The sequence below is a fragment of the Artibeus jamaicensis genome, unplaced genomic scaffold (genome assembly GCF_021234435.1).
Source record: "Artibeus jamaicensis isolate MK-2021 breed Jamaican fruit bat unplaced genomic scaffold, CSHL_Jam_final contig_1284, whole genome shotgun sequence".
NCBI lineage: Eukaryota > Metazoa > Chordata > Mammalia > Chiroptera > Phyllostomidae > Artibeus > Artibeus jamaicensis.
This window is the reverse complement of record NW_026521249.1, coordinates 4,693,126-4,712,767: the sequence shown is the minus strand read 5'-3', so window position 1 is coordinate 4,712,767 and position 19,642 is coordinate 4,693,126. Positions and strand designations below refer to the sequence as shown.

At 37.1% G+C, this 19,642-nt stretch overlaps 1 protein-coding gene across 1 annotated transcript in view; it reads right to left on the bottom strand.

Annotated features, from left to right (window-relative positions):
• THSD7B (thrombospondin type 1 domain containing 7B) overlaps positions 1-19,642 on the bottom strand; it is a 785,104-nt gene that overhangs the window by 604,196 nt on the left and 161,266 nt on the right. Inside the window, exon 2 of the mRNA XM_053666773.1 lies at positions 4,461-5,268. Coding sequence (XP_053522748.1) covers positions 4,461-5,268 — 808 coding nt within the window. The remainder of the gene's footprint in view (positions 1-4,460; positions 5,269-19,642) is intronic.

The following is a 19,642-nucleotide window of genomic DNA, read 5'->3' as shown; positions in this document are numbered from 1 at the left end:
CCAAAACTGAACAAAGACATTACAAGAAAGGAAAATTAAGAATGATATGTCTCATGAACATGTATGCAAAAGTTATCAACAAAATACTAGCAAATAATATTCAACAGTATATGTTTAAAAGTACATCTCACCCTGGAAGGCTAGCTCAGTTTGTTAGAGCATCATCCCAATATGACAAGGTTGTATGTCTGATCCACATTAGGACACATACAAGAATTAACCAATTAATGCATAAATAAGTGAATCAACAAATCGGTCTTTCTTTCTCTCTTGGCCCACTCACTAAAATCAATAAGTAAAAATTATATAATATGCCCTGGCTGGTGTAGCTCAGTGAATTGAGCATGGGCTAAATTGAGCATGAACTAAAGGATCACCAGATTGATTCCCAGTCAGGGCACACACCTGGGTTGCAGGCCAGGTCCCCTGTAGCAGGCATGCAAGAGGCAACCACACATTATCATTTCTCTCCTTCTTTCTCCTTTCCTTCCCCTTTCTCTAAAAATAAATAAAATCTTTAAGTATATATATATAATATATCTCAAGCAAGAGTGATCTATTCCAGGTATGCAAAGCTTGTTCAACATTTGAAAATCAATTAATACAATCTATCATATCAATAGATTAAAGAAAAAAATCATGGCCTGGACAGGTGACTCAGTTGGTTGGAGCATTACTCCCAAAGGTTGCAGGTTTGATTACTGGTCAGGGCACTTCCCTAGGTTGGAGGTTGAATCCTGGGTTGAGGATTATATAGGAGGCAACCAATAAATGTTTCTGTCTCACATCAGTGTTTCTCTCTCTCTCTTACTCCCTCTGTCTCTCCCCCGCTGCCCCCTTCCTCCCTCTTTCTCTCTAAAATCAATAAACATATCCTAGGGTATCCTCAGGTGAGATTTTTTTAAATCATATAATCCTACCTAAACATACACAAAAAAGCATTTGACAAAAACTAACACCTATTCATGATAACAATTATCAGCAAACTAGGAATAGAGAGTGACTTCTTCAACTGGATAGAGAATATCTATAAAAATCTACAGTTAACATCACATTTAATGGTGTGAAAACAGATGCTTTCCTGTTAAGATTAGGAATAGGCACTCCTACTTTATATCAGAATGGAAGTCCTAGATAATGCAATAAGATAAGAAAATGAAATAAAAGGCATAGAGATTGAAAAGGAAGAAATGAAATGGTTTCTATATGATATAGTTGTCTACACAGGTAATCCCAAAGAATCAGCAATAATAACCACAACAATGAAAAAAACCTCCTAAAACTAATAAGTAATTATAACAAGACTGCAAGATACAGGATTAATATACAAAAGTTAACCTTTATCTTATTTTTCATAAAAGCAATGAAAACATAGAATTTGAAATTAAAAACACAATACATTTATATTAGCACCAAAAGTACATGAAACATTTAAGAATTAATCTAACAAAATATGAACAAGATCTATATGAAAAAAGTATAAAACTCTGATGGAAAAAATCAAAGAAACTTCAAATAAATAAAAAGAGCTAGTTCACGTACATAAATAGGAAGATTCTTATCAATATGTTAGTTCTCTCCAAATTGATCTATACAATACAAGAACATTATTTTGTGGATATGGACAAAATGATTCTGAAGTTTATATGAAAAGACTTAAGACCCAGAACAGTCAACAGAATGCTAAAAAAATTTAGAGTACTGACACTACCAACGTCAAGACTTCTGGTACAGCTTTAGTATTTAACACAGTGTGTGACTGGCAAGGAATATATAAATGAATCAATGCGATAAAGGTAGTCCTGAAATACATCCATACAAATAGAGTCAACTTATCTTTCACAAAGGAGCAAGGAACTTTAGTAGAGAAAAGATTGTCTTTTTTAACGAATGGTGATTTAAAAAATGGGGAATCAAGAACTTTTTCCTTTCAGAAAAATTCACTCAAAGTAGATCATAAACCTAAATGTAAAATATAAAACTTTTAGAAAATAAAATAAGAAAAAATATAACTGATGTTGTTTGGGGTGATTTTTTTTATATTTAACGCCAAAGAATGATCCATCAGAAGTATTGATAAACTGGACTTCGTTAAACTAAAAAACTTATTTGTAAAAGATATTGTTAAAAGAATAAGAAGATAGGTCACAAATTGGAAGATATTTTCAAAACCCATACCTGATAAGGGCTGGTATTCAAACTATACAAACAAAACAAAACAAAACAAAAACCTCTTAAAACTCAACAGTAAGAAAAAAAATTCTACATCTCAATAAATAGACAGATCTAAAGAGACACCTCACCAAAAGATCTGGCATCTTTTCAGATTCCAAATAAGCATACAAAAAGATAGTAAACGCCATATACTAAGGAATTGCACACTAAAACAACAGGATACCATTACATATCTATTAAAATGGCTAAAAGCCAAATCATTAAGAACACTAAATCTGGTCAGATGTGAAGCAGTTGAAATTCTCATTCATTGCTGCTGGGGATGAAAAATTATGCAGCCACACTGAAAGATATTTTGGCAATTTGCTACGAACTAAACATGTTCTTACTATAATACTATCCACAAATTGTGCTTATTGGTATTCATCCAAATGCACTGAAAACATGTGTTCACATAAAAATTTGCACATGAATGTTTATAGCAGCATTATATGTAATTACCAAAACTTGGAAGCAACCAAGATGCCCTGGAATAGGTGAATGGATAAAAAACTATGGTACGTCCGGACAATGGGATACGCAGTAACGAAAAGAACTGAGCTATCAAGCCCTAAACAGACGTGGAGGAACCTCACATGGGTATTGGTAAATGAAGGAAGCTAAACAGAAAATGCCATATACTGCACCAATCCAATTCCATGACATTGTAGAAAAGGGAAAACTATGGAAACAATAAACGATCATTGGTTAACCGAGCTGCAGGAAGAAGAAGAGGAAGATTAATAGATGGAGCAGAGGAGATTTTTAGGGCAGTGAAGCTATTCTGCATGATATAGCTACGATGGATGCATATCACTATACATTTGTACAAATCCATAGAATGTATAACACAACAGTGAACTCTCAAGTACCGTGGCCTACAACGTGTCGATACCGGTTCCTCCACTGTAACATATACTACACCAGTGCAAGGTATGTGTGTGAAAATGTGTAGTGTGGAGGGAAGTGATGGGAAGGAAGTATATTTTCCACTCACTTTTCCTGTAAATATAGAACTGCTCTAAAAATGGTCTATTAATATTTGTAAAAGAACATAATATAAACTAGTAAATTAAAAATGAAAACATCCTATGTGATAATCTAATGTGGAATATAAAGAAAACAATGTTTTTACAGAATTCCACATCCATATTCAAACAATAATCACCTAAATCATTTGCTTAACCTTGTAGGCTTCATAATCGGGCAATAAAAAAGGCAGAAAATCACTCTTTGATGGACTTGCAAACTATATATGGCATAAATCAGAATGAAGTTCAAAGATAAAATATCCTCACTTGTGAAGTCAATTGAAGAAAACAACCATCACACTACTTCATTCCTGAAGTGCAGGGGTAGCCATTTGAGGCCCTGCCAGCCAGCTGTGGACCCAGAGAAAACAGTAACTGATGGCAATAATTAATTCTAAAGATGAGTGAGTGTTTCATCGTTTGGTAATTTAAATACTATTGAAAGGCGTCTTAATTTGGGAGAAACTTGGCAGTATACCAGTACTTCCATTTAAGACTTTCTGGGGGAATATGAAACAAACATTACTTTCAACATAGTTCTCTGGGCTTATGTCATGATGCATTCATTATACTACAATTTAAAATAAAACAATTACAAATAATTTTGAAACCTAAACTATTGCTTTGAAAAGTTTTTGTTTATTCCTCCTATAGGTTGTAATTCTAATTCTTGCTGTTCGGGTTACTATTTTATCAAGTCAATGCCAAAGAAAGTAGTCTTGGATTAACTATTGATATTATTCAATATCACTACTATAAAAAATCTACATCTCAAATACTTAAAAAGTTCTTAATCATGAAAACAAAACTAAACAAGACAAAATAAGTTTAAGAAACATAAATATTATGAAAAGTAATAAGTGCTAATTTAAATAATTCGTATCACACATTGAGAGTGAACTTGAATATTATCATATCTTTGTTACTATGTAACAAAAGATTTTTGTCTTAACTAGTTGATATTTGATAAAATGTGGAAACATGACATGCAATATAGTTGCACTATCAGTTATGCAGGAATTCAGAGCATTGTGTGGTCTATACTCTATAATTTTTATAATTGATATAGAGGACTCCTCAAATAAAACTTCTCAAATCTCAGACTCTAAACCTAATTATAGTTTTTCTTTTGTAGAAAATCAGAAAGAAATGTTATAAAATTATACTGTACAATATTTAGGTGAGTCAAAGGCAGAAGCACTGAAGGCCTCCTACCTTAACATAGCATTTTTTCCATCACTTCTGGTACACCAAACCTGGCGAGTTTGGTAACCTATCTCTATGTCCCAGGGCTTGGCATGGTGATGTGGCTTGTAACTTTGGTGTCTAAAGGCTGGCTCCTTTGAATCAGTGCTAACATCCACAACAATTCTTCCACTGAGGTTAATGTCCTTAAGATGAGGCAGTCTACATTTACTCCACGGTCCAACTTTAAGGCTAAAAGTATATTCCTCTTCCCCAAGAGGACAGGAGGTGGGAGTATCACAGATTCTTGACTCAGTCAGATTGGGACACTGAGAACCTCCATAGAGAGGCGGAGCAATGGCCACACGAATTCTGTGCTGCGGCTGCTTCCCACACCCACTGCTACATTTGGACCATTGTGAGAACTCGGACACAACACAGTCCCGGGGGCAAGGAACGAGGCAAGCTTGTTCTGTGGGGGGTTGAGGAGCAAAGTGTTCACATATTTCATTTAAAACCAAGGTTCTGTTCAACTTCTGAACACAGCGCACAGTTCGGTGCTGCAGTCCATGCTGAGCCGTCACACACTCTGCAGGGCGAGGCTTGGCTTGGCCTAGGGCTGAGGGAACCAGCACACAGTGGTGCCAGTCAGACGTCTCCCAGTGGAAGAGGTCGCTGTGCCAGTCACAGACTCGGAAGCAGCTTCTTTCCTTTGGAGGCCTACTGTTCTCATCACAGTTAGAGAGGTGACTTGTCCAACCTTCAAAGTGAAAGCACCACAGTGTGCGAGCCTGGATTCCCCCAGGCCCACAGTCTCCTGTACACCTTCCCCAGGGACCTACGGGCAGAAACACAAGGTGTCAGTTACTCAGACATCCCATGCCACCATCCGCACAAACACAGGACAATCCGCATACTTTCCAACATAGGAAATGTTGAATTATGAATTTTGGTGGACAATATAATTTAATGGTTAAGAATGTGGACTCTCCATCAGTTGGCCTTCATGTACTCTCTTACCAGCATTGTAAACTTGGATGAATTACTTCAAATTCTCAGCCTTAGGTTCCTTAAGTACACAGGGAAAAGATAATAAAAATCATTGACATATAGAGCTGTTCTGGGATCAATGATCTAATGTGGTGCCAAACAGATAATACACGCTCAATGATGGGAATCACTGTAATTATTATGTCCCAAAGCCTATATATCTAACTCAAAATTAATACTTTCTAGTTAGGCAGTGCTTCATCTAAAAGAAAGCCCTAAATCCAGATTTTAATAAAGTAGGATTTATCAGGTTTTCAGTGTTTCTGCCCATACCCTGAAGAGCTCAGAAGAGAAATGTATTATTAAAAAATAACTGGTCATAGTATCCTAAATATATTTTCATTTTCTAAATAGTTGTCCTAATTTTGGTTTTTGTTTGCACAGTAAAGTGCATAAAAAAAGAAAAATCTAATTGGGGGATAAAAATAAGGTAATAAAAGAAGAATTAGCACTGAATTGCTTATGGATACCCTGCTCTTATAATCTTTGAATATACCCACTTGGATTTCTGATAGGCATTGACTCCTGGAAAAGCTTCCAATAGTACTTTGTAACATGCCAAATCTTTAAATTAATTAGTTTTTATGGGAAAATGTCCAAGAAATGGACAAATGTAAGACCTGTAAATCGATATTTCTCACATTTTTTTCTATCTATTCTATAGACATACCAGCTGGCTTGTCCAGAAGGCTGGTCACATATGTTTTTATAAGGACTTCAAATAATCTCCTTTTGTGTCAACAGAAAAAGAAAAGATTTATTCCTTTCGCTTTACTTAAATATGCAATATGAACCTGAAAAAATGTTCATCGGCTGAACCATGTAACTTTTGCCCCTGTACTAACATTGTGATAATCATAAAAAAATTCACAGCCTGAGAAACATTTTAATTTTTCTTTAATTTCACTTACACAAGTGAAAGGAAGAAAATAGAGTCTTTCTTTCCCCAAATCTGATCAAACACCCAAAATGCCACTTAATTACTTCACAGAATATATTTTCAAGCACATCGATTACATTTCTAGGAACAGTAAGTACATTTGTATACAGTCACAGGCATTTAGAAAGAGACACAAGCAGCACCAGAGAAATGGGTATTTGCAGTGGGGCCACATGCCACAGTGGGTATCTCCCACTCTAGCAGAACAATGCTTTGGGGCTTCTAACATACTAGTCATCCCCATTCTTCCTCAGAGCCCTGTTCTGGATATGTAAACTTGGCATTGTTGGTACTACCATGCATAGCTATAGTTCCAGTGATTTGTTACTTTGTGGGAGAGATTAACCTAGAAAACACTGTCTACCTTTAGTACCTCACTATTAGAGACTCCTCTTGCTAAAATGGACTGAGGAGTTTCATTGGAAACCTTTTCTCACTGAATGCCCCTGGGTTTGTCAGATGCTTTCCCAGGCACATTGTCCAGTGTTGTCCGTGGCCTAGGAAATGCACCCAGGGAAGTGGTGCCCTCAGCACAAACTGATTTAATCAACTGCTCTCAAGTCTCAGGATATCCTGCGAGATTACCCACAGTTTTCCACTTTGTATATGGAGGTGTTCATTGTTACATGAAAAGTATTTTCAGGATTAATATGCACAAATGTGCTAGAGCAGTTTCAACGTAAGTATACTATCCCTTAACTTACCCCTCAGGTCAGACTACATATGCAAATTTTATTATTACAAAAAAAATCAGTTACTCAGTAAAGGAATATTTATTTCAACCAAAAAAAGAACCATATGATTGCAGCAAACTTTTAAAACCAAAGGCACCTTTTTGGTAAAGCATTGGGCTTTAAAATAATGGCTGTCAGTTTATCTCTATTTGTTTAGGTAACAAATACACAATTTTCTCATTACAATATTTTGTGCAGATTAGAGAATTTAAAACCAGAAAAGTTGAATCATTTCTAACTAATCTTGAAAAAACTTAACATTAAATTTAATTCACATAGAACACTTTACAAAGTGATCCCTATCATTACTTTTAGATTATTTAATTAACATATTTCTTATTATTAAATATTGTTTTCTTATAATTTCTGTACCTATTTTTAAAATAGTGATGGCAGCTTTTTTGTTATTTAAAATCATTAGTATTTTAAGCAGCATAAATGACTCTTCTTTGCTCAGCTTTCACACCCTTCATCTACACAGGATTTTACCAAACAGGACAATGTTTCCTAGATCAAGGGAACACAAAAAGTAACTTTGAAGAAATAATTACTGCCACTTATTGAGGTGGCTGTTAAATCATTCACAGTTGGAAACTGGTCATGGTGAGAGGATTTATACCACACTACAAATCAAGGCAAATCAAGGTTGTTTTTTGTTTTTGAGTTTAAGAGAGCTGGTTTATATTACACCACTAGTGATCTGCCAAGTACCTTCCTTTCTGTTCCCTACAGCAGTCCCGCGAGGTGAGGCTAGTGAATGCATTTTATCACCTGGGAAAAATGAACCTCAGAAAAGTTACAAAGCACTTGCAAGGGTACAGCGCTACTCGGCCAACTAGAAAGGGACTGCAGGCCTGTGTGACTCCTGGTGTGAGCTCTCACCCTGCATTTGAAGAGTCCCTTCCAGGGTGTGCATTGGTATGTGTGATGCTAAAATCACAAGGCAGATTTGTTGGTAGCTGAGCGCTCTTCTCTTCTATCTGTTAGTGAACATTCTTTTGAATATGAGTGGAACAAATAATCATGGCAGTATGTGAGCAATGATTTCACCTCTTGCCCCTGAAAATATAGGACAGTAACTCTTATAAGATAAGATACATGCATATTTATAAACATTAGTCAGTAATATTTAGGAAGGCACAGTCAAGGAATAAAAGTTTCTCCTTATGTTAAAGGAGACAAATAAAAACATGTAAATGATAAGCAAATGTAAAGTGAATTGCATTTGCTTAAAATAAATGAAAAACAAATTGCAAGTAAGACATATGAGATGGAAACAAGATCTCTCAGCAATTGACCTATAGCAATTTTTATTTTTCATGAATAGAGAGAAAATGTGTTGCATGATTTATTCAGTTACATTTGGCAATGAACTTTTAACACACGCAATAGTGAAAATCATACAGCCCTGAGGGATTTTGGCATTTTAAAAAAATATACATATTGAAGTGAAATGTGACCCGCAGTTTAAGGCATCTTACATCCTTTGTCCAAGTTCATAAACAAAAGAACATATTAAAATTGTGATCAGTTGCATGAAGAAAAAGAATATCACCTTTAAATTTATTGTATACATAAAATATATTATACTCAGAATTAAACTAAATAGTTTAAAGACAAATATAACAAACTTCTCTTTTTAAACATCATTTTATATTTTTTAACTGAAAACAAGTCTCAAGTAATACAAATACACCAAAATTTAGAACAATTAAAGAATTAAAAGTTTAACTGCAAACATAATCTGGTTCTGAACTACAACTCATATTGTGTTATATTTACAGAAAATGTTTTAATGGTGTATCAGGAGTAGCAGTTCTGTACTTGTTTAACTGGACCAACATTACATAGACGATATGCCCCTGCAACTTACTACACTTTCTGTGAGATAAACAGTTACCCTAGAAAAAAATGCCCTGTATTTAAAGTCATGTCAGTTTCAATTAACATGTTAAAATTCTTGTGTAGATGTAAATTATTTGGACTGGAAGGGTAGCGTGGATGAACTCTCAGGTCACATTCACATTTAAGACTGTAATTTTTTTCCTGCCCCTGATTTTGCAGAAGGTGCAATGATCTGAATGCTCTAATGTAATATTCCTCTAGAAACCGAAAAATGCTGGTGAATTGTATTCTCTTAATTAAGTTTTCCTTAGCTGGATTAGTTTCGATGTAAGTATCACCCTATCTAAATCATCACATTTAAGATGGCCTGCTGAATGCCTGAATGTTAGGTGTGGCATTCACTAGGAGGTCTGGGGAGGGAGGGAAGGATTCCAGAGGAGAGAGACACTAAAGCTTTTGCACAGTAGGAGGCAGCAACCTGGACTGAATACCATTTAAGGAATAGGAAGAGATGTTTGTTTTATTATTCATTTTTAATCACAGCTTTTATTATCCTCACATTACTTTGCTTTTAACTTGAACAAAGGTGTTGAGGAATGACGTACATGCCAATGCAGAGCATTACCATCTTAAACAAATTATTTGTAGGTCATCTCTACATCAAAGCATTCATAAAACTCAGAATCACAAAATGCAAGATCGAACAGCATTCGCTTACCTGTAGTGTGCCTCAGCTCCAAGAAATACCTTGAACTTTATGTAGTAACTTTTTAAAATGCTTTCATATCAACCATGAAATAAAGTAATATCTCCATTTACATAGTGCACAATTATCTAAGGAATGGCATTCCTTAGAAATCACACTTTCTAAAATATATCGAATAACCCAAGAAATGAAAAAAGTGTTGTCTGAGTATTCACTCATTAAAATAACAATGATTAACTACCTGCTATTTGAAAAGTAGTGTATTAGACTCTGGCGATATATAAATGAATGAGACAAGCCCTGTCTAGCATGGCTCAGCAGACTGAGCACCAGCCTGGAAACCAAAGGGTCACTGGTCCCAGTCTAGGGCACATGCCTGGGTTGTGGGACAGGTCCCTGGTTGGGAGCATGTGAGAGGCAACAAGCTGATGCATCTCTCACACATCAATGTTTCTCTCCCCCTTTTTCTCCCTCCCTTCCCATATCTCTAAAAATAAATAAATAACTAATCTTAAAAAAAACATGAATGAGACATTAAATACTTTTCAAAATCAGTGTACTACATGTCATGCCAATTTGCTCATGAAGAGGACATTTGGTCCCTCCTGCAGGCCCACCTATACTTACCATAAACACAGGGTTAACCATGTCAATCCTTTGACTTCCTAGAGCCCATTAGCTCTAAAGCAGTAAACCTGGAGTTGGGAGAGGACACCACCCACAGAAGTGGGAAGAATTTATAGTTTCCAAGACTACATTTCTAAATCTATCATGATAATTAATCACCTTCCTTCGCAGATGACGCACAAAGCCACTCCATACTCTCTAAACTCGCAGAGAAAACCTGTTCATTAGTAACGGCCATTAGTGAGTTATGCATCAGATATCAATAGAACTACAACATAGGAAATGCAACAACATTTTAAAAAATCATTAAATGAGAAGGAATTTAAGCTTTAATGCATTTCATTAGAAAATTTCATTGCACTTTTTACAGAAACCAAAAATATCCTTTTTTTAATAGTAAAACTATTTTCAAAACATGCATTTGTGATCTGAAGGATATGTGTATTAAAATATTCCAATAATTACCTTCAGAAAAATTTAACTGTTGCTGTAGTTAATAGCTTTCAAATATAACTTCCTTTTCATTTACATCCGAAGACAGTCTGTGATTCCATGAGAGAACACCACTGAGCATTTGGACTGAATATTTAAACTCCGAAGGAAGCACAAGCTTTGCTGCTAACATCCCAGGCTCTATCCACATGATTGTGTTTTTGTCTGACACTTAACAGCATGTTCTAAGTCCATTTCATCTTTGTGGACAGATGCCTCTAACTGAAAAGCAAAGTGCCTCTGTTACTTATCACTTATGACTACAAATTGTTAGCTGCCAGTGGCTAGAACATACATTAAAAGTAGTTTGACAGCAAAGCAGACTGGAAATATATATATATGAATGACTCATCAGTTAATGCAAACACCGCAGACAGAAAACTACCCTTTAAAAACTGTTTATCAATATTTTTTATTTCAGTTCCACTTGCTAAAATTTCTAAAGCCTAAAAGAGACTCTCATCTCCTATACAGGGTCCAGCAGAAGTAACGCCTGCTTGAGTGTAGTGGGTAGAGTGTAATAATTTATAGTTTTAATTTGAACATTTCACCTAAAACCTCATATAATGTGCTTGAGTGTAATATTGTTATGTTACAGAATTACATGCTTATGACTTTGCAATAAAAGATTTTGTAATGAAAAAGCGACATTATTTGTGCCAAACCCTGCACTGCACTGCATTCTGACCCGAAGTAGATCTTTTTAGATCACTAAACCCTATGACCTGCTAACTGCCTAGAATGTGGTAATGAAAAGCGAATGTTATAGCCCACAGTGTTTGGAGGAGGAAATAGAGCCCAAACAAATTCAATTACTTGCCCAAGGTCACATAGTCATTTTGAGCAGAAATGGGACCAACAATTCCATCTCAGACACCCAATCCAGTGATTGTAACAGCTCTGAGACAAGGGAAGAATAAGGACTTTAAATGGTTGTAATCTGAGGTGTGCAGGAAGGAAGGGAGAAAAAACAACAAAAAGTGGAAATTACATAACACACAAAAATACAAGCAATAAACTGCCTGTTAATACTGAGATTTTTCAGTCTCCTGGGTTAGCACCTGAGGCTGATGGCTGCTATCAGGTATCCTTCACAATCGATCCCATGAAATGGGGTCCCTCCTGCCTTTGCCCACTTGAGGACATGACTGAGCTCCTGTTCAAGAACATCTAGCAAGTTTCAGGGGTTTAGCACACACAAGAAGCCTCAGGCACCAATTAGAAATTACGTGTCCCTAGAAAAACTATAGCAATATTAGTAACAGCTGCCAGTTTTCTGAATACCTACTGTCTTCCCAAGACCATACATGTATTATTGATACTGCTCTGCTTTGCTGCATGAGACTGTTCAAAGTATGAAGTCAAAGAACCTGGTCAGGGTAAACAGCTCAGAAGCCCTGAGACTGCAAGTCTCCACAATTCATTGACTTCAAACCTTTTCCACAATGACTGCTGTTTAACTGTTTTTAACAGCAATATCTCTTAAGCAAATGAAGCCTTGCAAAGCCCGCAGGTAAAATATATTTGGAAGTGTTTCTGTTCTAAGTGCAGCTGGTGTGAGGACCCAGAGCCCAGCCCCTCCTCTCCCACCTAAAGCTCTTTGTCCCAGCTCAACTGCCTGGCTCGAGTGGTGGCCCTGGAATTCCTGTGGCTCTGATACCTGTCAACTGATATTTATGGTGTGTTCTCATCCCATAAATGGTGCTCCACTCAACATTGACTTTACTTACAATAAACGCTTCAGTTAAGCCCTCTCAGTTCCCTGGAGAAATGGATGAAAATCATTTACTCAGCCGTTTTGTATCAGTTAAGTGGAAAAGGCAAGGAAGATTAAGTCAGAAACAGAGTAAAACCGAGTCCCTCACCATGTTCTTCTGAAGGACTTTCTCCCCTAGCTTATTGGCTATTTAGGCAGTGAACACACTTCAGGAGGCCCAGAAATCTGTTTTCTTTATCCTACACAGAAAGCATGCTGTAACAGATGCTTGGGAGGTGCTTCTTAAACAGTATCCCGAGCCCAGAAGATAATAAAGTGCTAATTCCACAGTGAATAATCAGTACACACTGGACTTGATAATGGAGGCCTTGTGTATTGTTGATCAGAGGTTCCCCACAAAGGCAACGATGTTGGGATATGCACACAAGCTTTGCAAACACATAAAGCAAAAGGGCTGGATGGCATCCGTTTTGTTTGCTACTGATGCAACTCAAAAACTAATTTTTCCTAGGACAAAATTACTCTAGGACACACTTGAGATAATAGTTTTTATTAGCTTTAATTGTCTAGTGGCCACATGGAGTGTATCTGCTTCTCAGCACACCTCTCCAGTACTGGACATTCATGACGGGCAGGGACAGAGAATAAAACATGAGCTGTATTTTGGTGCACAGAACATTTAGTCCATCTACTTTCTTTTTCAAAGAAATAATTATTCTTGTGTTGAAACAGTAATTTTAAAACTATTTATGACACTACTCTTATTCTGAAAAGTATTTCCCAGTTATTGTATTTGAAAAAAATATTTGAGAAACAGCAGTACCATGGCTGAATCACAATATTTTTTCTATGTAGAAACAACTAGAAATGCCTATTTGTTCTCTATATATATATATCTTTTTTTTTAGATTTTATTTATTTGTCTTTAGAGGGGAAGGGAAGGAGAGAGGGAAAGAAATATCAATGTATGGTTGCCTCTTGTGTATCCCATGCTGGGAACTGGCCTGCAACCCAGGCATGTGCCCTGACTGGGAATCAAACCATGATCCTTTGGTTCGCAGGCCCGCATTCAATCCACTGAGCTACACCAGCCAGGGCTGTTCTATATATTCTAGTGAGCATCCTGAAGACTCTATTTACAAACATCAAATCCAATTGCCCCCATCAGCTTTACCTCCCAGACACAATCCAGCCTGCCTGTGCTGCTTCATCCCCACTGTCACCACCCTCGTCCCAACCACCACCTTTTCTCTTAAGAAGGAGAGGAGAAGCCTCTTGTCTGGGCTCCCAGAGTCTCCTGCCCCACCCCACTTTACCCATGCCATCAATTCTTCCTCTATATTGTAGACACATATCTTTGAATAATGCAAATTTGTGCACGTTACTTTGGGTGCAGTGTGACGTCTATTTGTCATTTCCATACTTAAATCTCATTTGCAGCTTCCCATTCCTGTCAGAATGAAGGATAACAAAACTGTTAACATGACATACCAGTGACTATCTTATCTGGTCCCATTCTACCCAATTAGCTTCTGATCTCCTGGGCCACCCACATTCACTCACTGCTCTCCAGTGACATTAGCCCTCTTTTGGTTCCTCCAATGCTCCAAGCTACCTCTCATACCTGGGCAGCAACATGTATTGTCACTTAAGCTGCCAAATCCCATGCTTCACCCCCTAGAGCTCAATTCCTACTCACTCTTCAAATCATAAGTCACTTGCTGAGGGAACTCTTCCCAATGCTTTGATAGTACCTTACTCTTTTATGAAGCATCCATCATGCTTACAATTACAAAGCCAACTGTACAACCCATGGTTTAGTATTTGTCCCTCCTACCTGATTCTAAACTGCATGATGGCAGAAACACATGAGACCAGTTCACCAGTCTACTTCTGGTGCCACAATACCACGCATTACTGAAGCTGAACCACAGAGCATTGTAGGAGGCAGATTCATGTCTGAATACATGTAGGAGTGACGTCACCCCTGGAAACTCATCACACCAATAGGTTGATATTTTTGCCCCAAAGAAAGATGAAAACAAAACAAAACAAAAAAAAACTCTCCTCTGTGATTTCTAGCTTATGCTTAAAAGAAGAAACCTCAAACATAACGCCCAATAGAATTCTTAAATACTGGTTTTCCCAAATCCATCTGTAATGCCATTATTCTTTCTTGCAACTTTTGCCCCTTCTTACCAGGCTCCATAAATTCCATGCATTCCGGTGTGGAGTGCCCAATGTTCTTTGGGTTAGCATGTTAATGTTCTGAAATACTCACATCTATAGAAATACCTTTGACCTTAGAGCTCTAATCTGGATGCCCCAATTGGTAAAGCAATTTAACTCAATCAGATGCTATTATTTTTTCTAATAAAAAGGAAGGATTCAAATAAATAACAGTTAAATATCAGATCCTATCATCCCAGCCTCCGAGTCACAAACTGAAAAAATGATGGGAGATGGAATTATCACAATAGTCCCAGGTTCATTATAATACCATCAACAGCACTGGGGCAGACACTGTGCTCAATATTTTATAATGACTGTCACACAGTCCTCAAAGCAGCCTTGCAATTTTAAGAACTTCCAGGAGCCTTAAGCCTCTTCAATATTTTTGGGAAAATTGGCAGAATGTATAAAAATAGTGTGAATGTGGATTCTTTAGCTTGTTGACATGATTACATTTTTAGACACCCAGGAAAACAGCTAAAAAGGGAGGGGCCTGAAAGATGTGTGTTAAGGCTGTTAACTGGGACCACTCTTCACCTCAGGAGGAAGCACCAGAAATGGAGAGAAGTGAGCAACAGCGAGAAATCTGCCAGAATGCAGGCTCCTCTAGAACCCTCAGGATTCTGCAGAAAATGTCATAATGCTCACAGCCTAGCAGTGCCTCGAGTGGCATTATTTTCTGAAGGATGGAGTTTGAGTCAGAAACCCAGTTACCCACCTATGTGTAGGGTTGGAAGAATGGGAGAAACATGTTTAAGAAATATGTCTTATTTACAGAATCGCAGAGATTTATCTGAAGAAAGTGATGGGAAGACATTTTTTTAAATGAATGCAGCCCAACAAGCCTCTGATTTCTGTGTTTCCAGAAGTCTAATATATTAAGATGGTTCTGTTGGATGTTTCTGAGAAAGGGCCCTCTTCCCCAGGCATAAACCTTACAGCTCACAACAAAAGCCTCCTCTCTGGCACCTCTCCTGCCTAGAACAAAACTTATGAGAACAGACAGGGGAGAGGGGAGAAGGAAGGGGTTGATGGAGAGGGAGAGCATATATCTTCCTTGGTCAGAAAGAAAACAGCAGCCTGGGCTGACCAAGCAGAGGGGCCAAGGCCACTGAGCCCTCCAACACATCCAATGGCTCAGCACTGTGGGAAAGCAGCTTGAAGAAGGCCCAGGAATGCCCAGAAGTTCTAGAGACTCACCAGCCAGCCTATCAGGAGTAAGGGTTGTCTACATGGTGACCAGGCTGAACCAAAAACTCAAGGATGGCCTCCCAGAGAAAGAAATGAGGTAAAAAAAAAAAAAAGAGCTCTAATGGTAAAAAAAAGGAGCTCAATAAATAATGAAACTAAGATAAATATGAATAAAAATTTATATTTCTAATACACCAAATGTTTTTTAGTTGAGATAATACACCCAACAATAATAGTCACTACTACCTATGATAATTAAAAGGAATCAGAGAAGCAGTAATAAATATATCCCTCATCAGCCCAAGTGCTCACAGCCCCACAGGACAGTCACGCTCTATGCTCAATAGCACATGAATCTACCCTCATCACCCTTTTTCTAGCTGAGTGAACACATGGCAGTGGCCTGCAGCCCATGTCAACTCTTTTAGCCTCACCATTGCCCTCCCCACCCCCTCCCACCACCCTGAGTAATTGCAGTTTCACAGAGTGCTTCATAGGAATACAACTTACAGTGGAAAGAAATTGAGTAAATGTCATTTGGGCTATGAGAGAAGTTTACATTTACATAATGAAAATAATTATTATAAGTTACCACTTAATAGACTTAGTACTACTACAAATGATTAGCAAAATATACTAAATTTTAACAGTTCCTGGGGACAAGAAAGTACCATGCTGCCTCTCTGCCTTTCCTAGTATCATCACTATCCAACTGGAACTGAAGACAACACAGCATCATTTGGGAATTTTCCAAATGCGTCCAGTGGAATAACAGCATCCACTGAGATGAGTAGGCAGGGAGGAGCTGTGCTATTAGTTAACTCTGAGAATAATGCAGAGTTAAAATTTAAAGTTCTCTTTTTTTCACAACTTCCCAAGGCTTTTAATACACATTTTGAACCCCTAAGAATTTATCCCTAGTGTGCAAAAGTCTACAGACTTCTTTCTTTCTGTCACTCTTTATTAGAAGAAAAACAACAAAAGAAATATTTTATATGTGTGATGCTTTACTCTTATTAGATGAGGTAGTTAGTCATATTTTTATCTTAATTTTTATAGATAACATAAAATGAAACATTTTTATAATTTTAATTTTGGGGTCTACATCATAAGTTGAGGTTAAAATGTAACTTCTAATCCAAAGCCTATACTTATATCCCTTTCTGGTTATAAACACTCAAGCATACAAAGCAATGAAGACATCAGAAAGTGTCTCAGCTTTTCCACCAGTTCACAAAGAATGGGATGGATACAAAACCCACAGCAGAGATCCACATGTGTGTTAGGTGTTAGCTGAGTGCGTTCAAACATCTAAGACAGGAGATCAAAGTCCAAAGACAAGACTTAAAGTTGAAAAGGCATGAGCCAAGTCAGAGCAATCATTAGACATGTCACCAATTTAAAGCAGAGTGGAAAAGGGCCCATGTCCTCTAACCTGAGATTCTTCTGTATTTCACACAGCAATTTCTGTTGTGCTGGGTTTTACTTCAGGATACGACAAGATGTCGTCTACTGGACATACATTAGTGGACTATAGTTATGAAACCATCATTTCAAGTGCAGAACACTGCTCTGTTAACTCTGGATGCCATGCCAGGAATAGTACCTGACTCTGAAATCCTGCAATAACACACAATGAACAGAACTGATTCATATATATTTATAGAATTCTATTAACTTTATATTATTATTAAATGAAATATATGCTATATATAATACTAGTATTACATATATTTAAGCCAATTTTATTTTTATACATTATATACATATTTAGCTATATCAATATATAATAGGATAACATATTACATATTATATGAAGTCTGTCCAGAAAATGTCCAGCCACTGCTAATATAATGAGAATGATTTGTGTGACATCAATGTAACTTGGCAGCCAAGGAGAGTGGCCTGGAATGTGCATGCATGAATAATGATGACTTCACTGTACTAGTCAGTGGGGGTGGTAGACATTGTCGAGTGTTGCATTCAAATGACTGAGTGAGTAGAGCAACAAATCTGCATCAAATTTTGCATTAGGCTTGAACATTGCTTCACAGAAACTGTTTGGATGATTCAGAAGAATGCAGCTATGGGCAACTGGTGATTGGCAGCTTCATCATAACAATGCGCCTGACCATCCATCACATTTTGTGCAGAGTTTTTTGGTGAAACATCCCATTACCCAGGTGACTCAATGCCCTTAAACCCAGATTTGGTGCCCTGTGACTTCTGGCTTTTCCCAAAACTAAAATTACCTTTGAAAGGGAAGAGATTTCAGAATGTCTATGAGATTCAGGAAAATATGACAGGGCAGCTGAAGGTAATTGGGAGAACTGTGTGAGGTCCCAGGGTACCTACTTTGAAGGGGACCGAGGCATCATTATCCCACGTTTCTTATATTTTCTCCAATAAATGTCTATTTTTCATATTGCATGGCTGGATACCATCTGGACAGACCTCGTATATGTGTACAAGTGTGTGTGTTTCTGCATATATATTTCCTGTTGATTCTCTTAACCTCTTAGTGTTACTATTTCATTAGCACAGCTCAATACCCACCTCTAACATATATTGCCTCTATAACAGAAAGTACTGCTTATCTGCACTTCCCATCCTATTCCACCCTCAGTACCCTCAAGGAGACTCCCTTATATGCTACATGTTCCCTTTAGTTAAAATACCATGCTTCTGAATATAAAAATCAGTGCACTGATATCCAAAATATAAGGAACTTTAACTCTTTCTCCACACAGAGACCACACAGATAAAACAAGGAAAAGTATTTCTGAATCATCCACAAAAGGATTAATTTGCATTCACTGTCATTTTATATCCTTGTCTGTTATATCCTTGTCCTATAGAAAGCAATAGTTAATTCATGGTCAAGATATAGAAATTTATTGTGGACCATAACATTCTACTCACTGGGTACTAACTAACTGTAAAATGTCATTACAAGTCTTTGTCCCCCTTGTGATTTCAGATAATTATTCTGGGCACATTCTAATTCCTACTTTGATAAAACATATTATCAAAAGCCTATACCACTTTGGAGTATGGTGGTCTCCCATTATCAGCATGACCCCCAGCGGATGCCTGAAACTGCAGATAGTACCAAGCCCTATATATACATAGTTGTTTTTTTTATTTATACATAATACCTATGATAAAGTTTGATTTATAAATTAAGCACAGCAATATATTAACAATAACTAATAATAAAATAGAACAATTATAATACACTGTAATAAAATGTATATGAATGTGGCTTCTCTCTCTCATTTTATTATACTGTACAATTAAGGAATCGCCTTATGGCTACTCTTTGGCATATCTGAATTGCCAGCATCACTACTCTTGTGATTTGGGACCATAATTAAATAAAATGAGAGTGGCTTGAGCACAGGCTCTGTGATAACATAACAGTGGATCTGCTGACCACAAAGACTGTCAAGTGACAAACAGGCTGGGAGCCTAAACAGTGTGGAGGCGCCAGACAAAAGGATGAGCCATGGCCCTGGCAGGGACTGAGCAGGACTCATGAGATTTCATTACATACTCTGAATGGTGTGTAATTTAAATCTTATCAATCATTGCTTTCTGGAATTTTGCACTTAATCTTTTTGGACGACGGTTGACCATGGGTAACTGAAACCATAAAACACGAAACTGTGGATAGGA